The 12,259-nt window shown below is 41.1% G+C and overlaps 1 protein-coding gene across 17 annotated transcripts in view; it reads right to left on the bottom strand.

Moving 5' to 3' along the window:
* The window catches only part of RBMS1 (RNA binding motif single stranded interacting protein 1), a 213,007-nt gene that overhangs the window by 130,320 nt on the left and 70,428 nt on the right, over positions 1-12,259 (bottom strand). For 3 of the 17 annotated variants that reach the window (XM_027130210.1, XM_027130239.1, XM_027130220.1), the window contains exon 1: positions 454-851. The exons of 12 other annotated variants lie outside the window; for them this stretch is intronic. In XM_027130210.1, coding sequence (XP_026986011.1) covers positions 454-522 — 69 coding nt within the window. In that variant the 5' untranslated portion in view covers positions 523-851. Of the gene's footprint in view, positions 1-453; positions 864-12,259 lie in introns of those variants that run through there. 2 more of the 17 variants (XM_027130257.1, XM_027130131.1) reach the window with 2 other exon arrangements.

Below are 12,259 nucleotides of genomic sequence, written 5' to 3'. Positions count from 1 at the left end.
ACACACACACACACACACACACACACACACACACACACACACACACGTCTTCCGGGTTTCGTACGAATCGGGCAGGTTCTTTGAGGTTCCAAGTGAAGATTGTTGTATCCCAATCTTAAGACTTATTATCGTACTCTTCCACACACAAAGGTTTCCGGAAAAAAACCCAAACTTGTTGCAGAGCTGGGCGAAGCCCCCGGCGCGCTCCTGCTCTCGCCGCGCCGCCGCCCCTTCCCCTTCCTCCGCGTCCCGCCCGGCCCGGCCGGAGGGGGCGAGGGCATCTCCCCGGCTAAGGTCACCGGCCCGAGCCGTCCCCGCGGGCCGCCTCCTGCGAAACAAGGTCACCGCCCGGCCCGGTCCCTCCGAGGACGACCGCGGAGTCCGGCCGAGCGCTGCCACCCTTTGTAGAGCGGGGCGGCCGGCCTCCCCGCGGCATCCCCGCCGCCGCCTCACCTGCTTGCGATAGGGCGTCCTGCAGCTGCTGCTGCCCCCAGGGTTGCCGCTGCTGCTGGGGAAGATCATCGCGGCGGGCGCGGGCGGCGGGCGCGGGCGCGGGGCAGCCTCGCTGCGAGGGGGAGGGCGCAGGGAGGGGGCCGGCCGGGGCCGCGGCCGCTCTGGGAACTCCCTCTCGCCGCGCGGCGGCGGCCGGCGGGGGCTGCAGCTCCGGGCTGACTTCTCCTCCGCCCTCGACCTCCGGACTCTCCTAAAAGTGCGGCGCGGCGGCGGCAGGCAGGACTCTGGCAGCTCCGGCGGCCGCCGCCCTGCGTGCCATGGACGGGAGTTCGCGCGCGGAGCTGGCGGCGCCGCTGACTCTCCCGGCGGCAGCGGAGGAGCAGCGCCGCCGCGTCCCCACCTCCCGCGGCCTCAACCACCGCCCCGAGAGCGCGCCGGCCGGGGGCGGGGAGGCGGCCGCGCACCGCCTCGCGCCGCGCCCAGGCCCACCCGCGCCTCCCCGCCCTCCCGCCCGGCGCCGCGCCCGCCGCCCAGCCGGCCGGCTGGCCCCTGGGCGCTCCCTCCCGGGCTCGGGGCCGGAGCGGGGGCCGCGCGGCCCGGGGAGCCCCCGGCGCCCCCGCTCTGGTGCAATGGTTGGGTCTGGCTCCCCGCATGCCGCACATTCCTTGGAGTACCCACCCCCCTCGTCTTTTCTTTTTTCCCCCTCGGCTCTTGGCTTCAGCACCCGCGGCAGCTTTGCACCCGGGCTCGAAGCCCCTTTTCAGGGCACCGCGCCGGGGATCACGCTAACACCTGGGTAGGAAGCCAACTGGTCCCAAGTCTTCTTTTTCTCTTTCACCCTTCCAAACTATCCCCCCGACCGTCCACTCCCCCAGAAAAGGTGCGGGCAATCACTCCTACTTCAACGAACAAACCAGCCTTCCATCAAACCTCTGCAAATCCCCGTTCCCCCAATTCGCACGCTAAAATTTTAGCAGAGAAAATGTCTCCACTCCCCACCCCCTAACCGCAAAAACGCACGGTAAAGTTCGTACTTCATTCCTATGCCAGAGTTGGCAAGCTTACCTTCAAGATGCCAAAGTCAAATAGCGAAAATCATTTCAATCCATCGGTTTAGTAAGCCTTCCCGAAAACTGGAAGTGTGTGATCCTTCTATATGTTAATTATGAGATGCGACACAAATGTGTTCTATTGAAGGGACACAGAAACTGCAAAACAGGGACAAAGTGAGGAGGTAGTTTCCTTTGTTTTTCAATTGAAATTAAGGCGACTCAAGATGCCCCCCGCCTTTTTTTCTGGATCGCCTTTGCGTTCGTTAGTGTATCTAGCCTAGAACCTGTGCAAGGCAGACGGCCTCTACAGCAAGTCCCACCGGCAAGAGCCCCGCGGTCTGTGGATGGGCCACTGGGACAGCTGGCCTGTTCAGCAGTGACTATTACAGGGTTATATTACCGCACTAATCGGTCAATATTACAGCGTTCTTCCTTGGCCTCTGGCCTCTAACGCCTTCCTGGAAAGGGCCATCTGCCATGATAATGAAAAAGCCTAACTCGGCTAAGAAGTGAAGGCTCTCAACTTCTGGCTGCCATAAGGAAAACAAAGTGTCCCCTATGGAAACCGAGTCTTCTAGCAAAGCTGTGACCATTCAAGGGTGTTTCCAGCAACAAGGAACTAAAAAATATCCGTCCTAGATATCCTTCCTACTGCTGACCTAGGGAGCTACCACCATATGATGAAGGGCTCCCAACATTCTCAAGCACACCTGATTGAAAACAACTATATACACAAACTATATATATATATATATAATTCTTAACTCTTTTCATTAAAAAAAAAAAGCAGCAGCAAACTTACTCTAAGTGCAGTACTAGGTGCACAATGGGCAAGTACGAACTTGCTAGATAACATTCACAGAAACGTATTTGTTCTTTAAAATGATTTAATAGAAACAATACAACTAACATTCAGTTCTGTGTTAATATATATGCTATTTCGGGCTACTGCATGCATTTACGATTGTTTGGGCTGCCCCTTTGCTGTCTCCTCTCACAGGGACCTTTTACCACAAGTTATCTACCACAGGTATAAAATATAAGGTTTTAAGTAGAACTGTTCAAGTCATAGATGCCTTTTCCTGAGAACTTAATGCCCAAGACCCCAGCAGTTCAAACCTGTCATCTATGGAAAAAATTCCATGTACAACCTCACTTGTCATGACTGGTCTCTTAGGAAACCACAGTCTAAACCACAAAAGAACAGCATAGATTAATTTTTCTATGGCTCTTCTCTAAGGTCATGATACTTTGGATATTGTGCTAATCTAGAATGGGAAGACTTGATTTGATACCCTGCAATTGTTTTACAGGGATAAGACATGATTTTAAGTGATAATAAAATTTAAATTGGAATACAAGAGCAATTCTAATACTAGATACTAAAATATACTAAGAATACTAAAAATATTAAAAGGACTATTTTTAAGAATAAAAAGGATATCTAAATAGCAACAAAACAAAGTGTTCTATATAGTGTATGACATAAAAGGAGATAACTCAAGGTGTATATTTTTAAAAACTATGTCTACAAGCCAGGGTTCAGAAGTTCCAGAGTTAGGTAGGTACTACGCACTTAACTAGGTAAAGCATTGCAAAGAAAGGAGAAGATAGATTTTCCACCCTCAAAGACTATAAAATATAAAATGTAACAAAGTCACTAAAGCCCAAAGAATTCCAACCTAAGAGAAATAACAGAAACATGAAACCATATATGTATATATACTCAATTATAGATATTCACAAGTGCTTAGTTATAAATGATTATAGGAATAGATCCTAGTGAGATTCATCTGGGAAAGTTTATTGACCTTTGAAACAAATATGTTTTAAGACAAAGTAAGGAAACATTCCAGAGAAACTGCAAGTTATCATGGTAAGAATTAGGGCTTTGGAATCTGCCCTGTAGATGCTCATCTTCCTGAAAGGGAAACTGAGACTGCTGCCTGGGCGGTCAGACAACATCCTCCTCCCGCAGCTCAGCTGGTGGGTAAAGTTGTGGGAATCTGACCCAGGGGCAGCCAATCCACAGATAGGCCAGTGACCTATGACATGGCTGGGACTGAAAAAATGAGCGGAGCCAATCAGATCCTCACCCTTGGGAATTTAATTCAGAAAATTCCAGTTAGGAAAGGGGCAGAAACTGCAAGAGTGCCAGGGGGTAGAGTTGAGGCCACAAAAAGCCAAAACCATATGCAAGGCAAGGTTATGAGGAAGCAGAAACTATGAGTAACAGGAAGCTGACTGGCAGCAAGCGGAGAGGCAAGCAGATGCCAGGAGCGGGTGAGCACTTGGCCGTGAGATGGAGTCCCTGAAGCTGCTTTGGCTCTTACGACTGACAACAGCCCCTCCGTGTGTACACTTAACCAGCCCCACCCCTCTTTCTCAGAGAGCTTAAGTGAATCTGGGCTTTGCAATCTAAGGAACAAAATTAAAACAGCCCAACAGATTTGGCTGCACGTTTCAGCTTTCCACTTACTAGCCACACGGCTTTGGGCAAGTCAGTTAACCTGAGTCCCAGACTCCTCCCTGACGGTCTTAAGTGTATCTATGGTGCTCCAACAAAAGTACCAAACTCAATAAATGGCAGCTGTCATTATTGTGTCTCCAGGTTTCAGAGTGGTGGTTTGTAGACTTAAGTGGGTATACTGTGTAAATAACTGATGTTAGTAAGGCTGGCTGTCCATCCAAGAGCAGGAGCAAGGGTGTAGTTGGAATTGACAAGTAAAAAAAAGAGCAAATTTAGGTAAAGAGAACTGTGTGTTGAATGGCTGAATGAAGATGCTTTCTAAGGCTTAACTCTAAGAGGTTTAAGGAAAAAAAAAAGTCTGACAGAAGGTCTGTTTCAAGAGCTAGGTGAACTCAAGTTTCTCTCCCACATTTGTTTTTGTCCTGTTTCCTTTAAAGAGGTTGTGTGTTGGACCAGAGCCATTTCTGTATGAATGGGAAGACTGTGAGTGGTATCAGAGATCACACTGTGAGGCAGGAGGGGGCTATGAATGAGGATAATAAAGATGGAGCCATCAGTACATGCAGGAGCCTGCAGCCTTGTAGAGCAGATGAGACTTGGCTACTCCCAAGTGTTTGTATAACTGCAATCTGAGACTCTTGAATTGAGAAGATATTTGTCCCACAGAAACATTCTGAAAATGAGACTTTCATTTATAAATTTCACATCTCATTTCACTTTCACAGCAACGATATGAGGTTGGAAGGGTTATTAGGCTTCATTTACAGATGAGAGGAAAACAAGTTAAGACTGACTGACTTAACCATAGAGCAAGGAAGTAGCAAGTAAATGTTTAAACCTAGGCTTAGCTAGGGTTAAAAGACCCTGTCCTGTGCTCCTTCAACACTATAATGCTGTGGACTCAAAAAAGCCTTATAAATAATGCTACAACTCCCAGGTGAGTACTCGTAACCTCTACAGCACCGAGTTGCTGGACACGAAAAATGCAAGGCATTAAGTGATAAGTGCCAGCCAAGTGGTCTAGACAATCATGTGCTATGCCAGTCCACTGCAGGGAGAGATCAATACAGGATGTAACATGGGTGTGGGGAGCTCAGCTGTATAAATGTTTTGTTTGAGGGACATTCAGAAAGAAGCACTGTGAAGATGAGAAGAAAAACAAAACGAGCGGGAGAGAGATGGATGGTATGAGAGAGGATGTGGATTTGGGGTGATTGCTGCTGAAATCATCACTAATCAATGAGCTCCTTGAAGACAGCAGCAAAATCAAAAGGCTAGGAGAGCCCCCATTCCAACACATGCATTACTGAACCTCATATAAGAGAGGAGCCTTTGAGTAAAATTACTACAAAGAAAGTGTGGTGGGAAAGCTAAGCTTTGAAAGAAGGGAAAAAAATAGGGGGAGAGAAGATGTCCAATGAGATAAAAATAGAACACCTCTATCAACAAAAAAATAGACCTGTAGCAGGGTCTATCCCTCTATCACTGCTAAATAATTTCAAGCACCCATTTTTATTTGGATCACATTAAAAACAGAAAAGAATGAAGAGGAAGAATTCATCCAACATTACTTCACATTACAATCTTTAAGGAATAAAATACAACCAAATAGTATTGGTTAGTGTAAACAGTTCACGCTAAAAAAATTGTTTACATTTGAGAGTACCTATGTTTAAAAGCTCGCAAGCCTCTAGCTCCCAGCAAAACAGAAAAAGAAAAAAAAATTATGAGGTCAGCAGATTCTTTAAATTTCTGTTCTTTCCTGGTACAAAATAGAGTTGATAAAGTGTCTTGTTTCTAAAGGAGCAGCAATATTTTCTATTATTTACTATTTTGGTTTTTTTAAATTTTATAATTCTTGTTCTAGACCTAAAGTCTCCCTGGATACATATAAAATCACATGTATATAAAAATGAAACCACTGTAATAAAACTATAGCTCTATAGCTATAATCCTAGAAGGCATATAGAACAACATAAACAAAGCCAAATTCTGATGAGTCTTACCAAAAGCAACATTCTAATGATTCTTAAACCTATCCTGGTGAACAAAACAGAAGAAATAGGCTTTGCCTTGCTGCTGCTTCTCTGAATGGACTAATAAATACCTGTCATTTATTGAGTAACTACTATATTCTAGGCAATTTCTCAGCAGGTCCCTCTCCCCTGCCCCCCATTCACTCACAACACACACACACACACACCCACCATTAGAGAATGATTAGCACATTTTATAGAAGAGAAAACTGAGGCTCAGAGGCTTAAGCAACCTTTCCAAGGCCACAGATCCAATACATAATGGAGCTGAGGTTTGAACTTAGGTCTCTCTGACTCCAAGTCTCCAAGCTCCAATGACACTCGTGATCGTTATTATTACTATGATCTATGGTTCAAGTCCAAACCCCATAGGGAAAAACATAAGAGCTCAATCCTGGGTGTGTGTCTGAGCTTCAGTTACCATGAATATGACCTTGGGCAAGTCACTTTTAAAAAGATATGAAATTACATTGAATTTCCATTCAGTTGATTATAAAGGCAAAATTTCCAATATTAGAACATATAGTTAATAGTACAAATACATATTCTGACCCAACCTAGCTCCTAAATCTCATTTAACTGATAGTTGCTAAAATATAACTCCTCTCTTACAACCACCAGCTTTATTTTCTGGGATAGTTGGTGGGATGAAGTTGGGAGAGAAGCAGAAAGAACTATCTTCTAAAAGCTGGGATGGTGATTAGATGAAAGGTATTTCCAGAATCCTGAACTGAAACTGAGAATATAATTTCACTCAAAAAATAGTGGAAAATCGTATTAGAGATTAGTTTCATTATGGGATTCATACAGGCTTATCGGACAACTAACATCCTATTCATCATTTAGGATATTTCTCTCTGTGGCAAAACATCCTCTAAATTCCAAACAAATAATTTACACTCAAAAAATTTTGGATATCATCTATTCATAAATTAGCTACAGCCTTGTTCTTGCAAAATAGTTAATAAAATTCAAAGCTCACTCAAATTTCTGGCATAGTGGTTCTCTGTAGGTTAAACTTCTTTTCCTATGTTTTTCTATAAAAATAAGTACTTGGGTCCTTATTCTTTCCAAAAACCAAAATCTTGGGGGTAGCTATACGAATTAAAAATTCAAGATTTTTGTTTTCGTTTGGTTTACACTATATTGAATTTGTATCTGTAGATCAAATTCTATAACAAAATAAAGGAGAGTCAACTATCTGGGAAACCAGGAGAAAGAGAAGCTCCATTTTGCATTTATTGTGGATTACTGTTTTCCTAATTTACCTGGATGGATGCCTCAATCCTCTACATTCTCTGACTGTGGGAATATAGTATTAGAGCTGTTATTCTCCATCCTTTAGCAAGCCTATAAGAAAATAAGTGCTTCTTTTCAAAATACTTTGAGATAATTCAATGAGTTTTCCATGAATTACAGTAAAATTACAAATTATGAAAGATATTAAGTGATTTTTGCAATTACAGCTTATCTAAAGAGACGGAAGTAACATAATCATCTACTGTAGTGATCAAACTATGTATAAAGGATAAGAGCTGAGATAAGGAAGGGAAGGGCTGATGTGCTGTGGAAACAGCTAATCACATCCACCTCTGGCTACATGACTTGGGAAGAGACAAAAAGTACTTAGGAAATCAACAGAATTTTTGGAAAACTAGAGCCAAAAAAAAAAACCAAACCTCTAAATCATGAAAAACAAAATTCAAACCTGGAAAAACTGTGTCCTTTCCATGAGTAAAATTTAACTGTTAGAAAATTTGGATAGTACAGACTGAACAACTAACTATACCTTGGACAAACAAAACCCTCGTATAAGCCAAGAATGACAAAAGGTATAAGACATTCCTAAATGTCTGGGAGACATAACTAAGGTCTATGCAAAACCTGGGACCCAGAGCACAAATTAGGATTTAAAGCATTCAAAATACAGAGAAAAAACCCCAACAAAAGAGTTTCCTTTCTCTTTAGCTGCTAAGCTGACCATTACATTAGTTTATTTCGCCTGAAGAGGAGGATAACAGAATAATTAATAACATCCTTTAAGTAAATGAGGATGCTGAAAAGCTTTCTATTCTCCCCTGAATTATAAATGTGAAGGTTCACACAACAAAATACAGAATTAGAAGTAAATTTCTATTCAGTTGGGGATACATGAAGGCAAACTTTCCAGCAGTAGAATATTTAGTTAAGAGTTCTGCAGTGGGCTACATAAGGAGCTTTTAAAAATTCTCCACCCGAAGTGTCTTTAAGAATGACTAGTTCTGGGTTATCTAATACACTTAACACATGGGACAAACCGATGACAGACCTGTGGCAAATTGATACTCCCCAAGAGAAGAGAAGGCAAATGAGGAAATTCTGATATTGTCATGACAATGTGACTGATCATGACATCAGCAATTCCTAATTCCAAACTATGAAGAACACTCCGAGAATGCTGACAACACATTAAACAGATCCTCCCAGAACCACCCTTCCTTCACCTCCCAATCTAATATTTGATCTAGTGGCAGATGTGATGAAGTTTCAACTAAAGGATTATTGAATGTTAAAATCTATTAAATTCTTCTAAGTTGGAGAAAGCAATAGATAATAGCTGAAGACATTTTTCAGACCTATCATATATATCATATTATATCATAGCATATTATAAAATGTTACAATTTATAATATGCTTTATTGTACATCTCATTCAAGTCTCAGGGAAGGAGGCAGGGCAGGCATCCTCCACTTTTTTTAAACAGGAGAGTAAGCCTCAGGTAGGTTAAACAACTTGACCTGGGTCATGAAGCTGAACCTTAAGGTTGGAAAGAATTATTAAAAGCCAGTTCCCGTGCCTGACGTATAATAATCACTCAAGAAATAATACAATAATAGAATGAATGCTACTGTCTCTCCTTGGACACCACGACCAACAATAAATTCAATCTATCCATATTTAGTCATTTCTATTAGAAGGTTCTTTGTTAAACAGCCTCCAAATCTGAACCTACTCATTATATTCCTACCCCAGGACTAGAGTCTTTCTCTTCTATAGATTGCATACAGCTTTCGTCTGTATTCTATACTGTCCAACCCATAAAAGTGAGGGTGGAGTCATCTTATTTTGAGCCTTAACAACCTTGTAAGAGTGCTTAAACAGTCTGTAAATCTCTAATGAGTTACTTAACCTACTGTCTTACACGCAGTAAATTTTTTTGGAGGCATGAATGCATGAGGAATGGTAGCTTTCTTACACAGACACACACACACACACACACACACATGACAGAAATGATGATTTGCATCCTCTTTTCAAAATGATGATTACTTGAAATTAGAAAGAGTTGAATGTAAGAAATGGAGCGATCAAATCTTAAAGACTACATTTTACAGATTATATTAAACATGGTGAATTTGCGTCCTAATCTTTAGATCACTTGGGATCCTAAGAGGTGTTGTAATGAATGTTGCATTTTGCATTTGTATGTTACTTATTAAGGAAATGGTATTCCACAATCAAATGGTTTCTCTCTCTTGACCTCAACTATTACTGTCAGAATAAATCTTCTTGCTTTACTTTTTTGGGGAAAAGAGAAATGTCCTACAAATCTCTCTGAGATCAGTCTCCTATAAATATTTGGATATAAACTGTATGTCGTGCAGTCTAGGATGCCACTGATTATAATATGCTTGACAATTACTGAGATGTTAACATTTGAAAAAATGGACAACAGTAATTATAGGACATCGTAAATTAAAAGATGCATTCTGATTTCAGCAATGCTGAAATGTGAGAAGAGTGCATCTCGGCATCTGTGTAGTAGAGCACACAGGTACATGAGCACAGTGCGTACAAACGCACACACGTGTTCTTTTTATTCGTAGCCTAGGCTCCAGAAATATATTTTTCAAACACTCATTTTTAATCTTCTAAAGAACCCAGAGCTACTGAGTGATTACAAGTAAATGACACACACTCAGTTCTTCCAAGATCTGACTGTATCATACCAGTGCGCACGGTCTCCACAAGGCAGAATGAGAAACTCTACCGTAATCTCACAAAGGAGCAAACTGAGCTGTCAGCTTCCCTCCTCAGCCATTTCCTCACAGTCACCTCAAGTTACACCCGTGGTGTTTTAGATATACAGTGCATTTATACGATAAGAAAGGTTACAGGGAGAGGAGCCTAAATCTGTAGATATTTATCAGACCTCTCCACTCCACACTTCCTGTTATTAGTGCTTTAAAGCTGTCAGTTACGAACATAACTTGAGAACATTCATCCTGGACTGTTACTTCTTTATCAAGTTTTAAGTCACACAAATGCATGCACATGGACACACGCACTCTCAAAAGATCACTCAGTGTTGTTCTGGCACACGGCATCAATTCCAACCTATGAGTCTTACAGATTTCTACCTTTTTGCAGGGCCTGGAGTACCAGTTCTCAGTCTTCCTAGGACTTCCGATCGGAAAAGTAATTTTTATGTGAATCATAAAAGTTTTTTTATGTGAAGTCAGATAAAAAGACATATATCTAAAATGGTTATCACAACGCTTAAAATTGATATGAAATGACAAAGTGAATCAAAAGCAATAACTTAGCAGGTGAGATGACCCAGTTACAGAAAAAGATGTAAATGGTTCACACTTAGAGCAATGACTATGAGTACTTGTTGGTATCTGAGGGTTCATATTTGTTCAGGAACCGACTGGTCTCTTTTCCTCCTCCTTCCTTATGCAGCTTTCCTTTTATTCATGGCTGACGTGAAGATAAAACCGATAGGAAAAAGTGAAACAAACTGGTCAATTTATTAACTGACTCGAGGTTGGTCAAACTGAAGGTTGGAAATTATCTATGAATTTCATTTAGCTGTAATGTTTCCCTTGTTATAAGAGAAAATTATAATTGATTTCACACTGCATATTATCTTATAGAAATTATTAACATGTCAAACCACCAATATATCTCAAGCCCCAACTCAGGGCATGGCACACACTAGGCATTCAAATATTGGTTTAATGAATAAATAAACAATACCTTCAAAATGCATGCAAGTCCTATTGAAACAGATATTATTCTGTCCTAAAAGTAAAACAAGCTTATTATTTTGATATGTTAATTCAATGACAAATTATAAATTCGAATTGAGTAGCCAAACTTCTTCAGTGTTAAAGAATATCCTTCCAGCTTCCGTAATTCATAATTTCTTGAGTGATTTGAAAATACATTCTATCTAGGGGCTCTTTTAAGAAGCTTTAGAATTCATTTAAGCTGTTTACCATAGATATCATTTAGGTAAAGAAGGCTACAAAATATTGCAAATCATTGTAGAAACTTTTTCCCATCTCTCTATCTGTCTCCTTTATTTAAAAAAAATCGTAATTTAAGTTTTGATTATTACCATATTTTTAAAAACTAGATGTACAAACTCTTGTAACTGAAAATCATATAGATTGTTTCATTCCATCACATAACACTTAAAAAAATTCTATCAGTATATAAGAATGGGAAAATTGTTCATAATTGTTGAAGCTACTTCTTTCTACTTTAGCGTATATATGAAAATTTTCATAATTAAAGAATTTTTAAATGATACAGTGTACTAAAAGCCTTGTGAGGTTGATTTTCAGAGGATTCCAGAAACCAAGGCAAATTGATTCTTGGTGCGCCAACATCTAGAAAGTTTTCTTTTAAATAACTACTTTGTCCATTTTATTCTTTTCTTCTAAAAAAAGAAAAACATTTAAATAGTTGAGATATGAGGCTACAGTCTGAACAGTACAAGGGTGACAGCAAATCTGTTGGAAAATGCTATATAATTTCAAGTGATTAAACATAGGTAGCCAATTTCTACAATCGACAGTGAAAATGCACTATTTCTAAATTAGCAGCACCTCTATGTTCCTTACTGACTCTTCTTTTTCCATATCTTTTATGTATTAGTTTCCTTAAACTAGAACTGCTGGAACCTCTTCTGTTTCTCCCTCTAACCAGTCCTTATTTATTCCAAATTGTTGTGTACATTGCTTCTAAAATAATTTGTTATGACTTCTTTGGCCGTATCACCGTGCTTCCTAAAACTCCCACATCAAGTGCAAATTTCTGAACATCACTTGTAAAGCACTCTTTCTAACTCCTTTCCCCCTTTACCTCTCTTCCGGCTACTACTTGTGTTTTGGCTACAGATGAACTCACTCTTTTCTGGCTCTGAGTTTTGCCAGGAAACAGCCTCTGTTTTTCCATCAGCCAAACCACATTCATC

Source organism: Aethalodelphis obliquidens, unplaced genomic scaffold (genome assembly GCF_003676395.1).
Source record: "Aethalodelphis obliquidens isolate GAN/ISIS:26980383/991018 unplaced genomic scaffold, ASM367639v1 scaffold2, whole genome shotgun sequence".
In the NCBI taxonomy this organism is placed as follows: Eukaryota; Metazoa; Chordata; class Mammalia; order Artiodactyla; family Delphinidae; genus Aethalodelphis; species Aethalodelphis obliquidens.
Note: the sequence above shows the minus strand (reverse complement) of the source record. Positions and strands in the feature narration are given on the sequence as shown.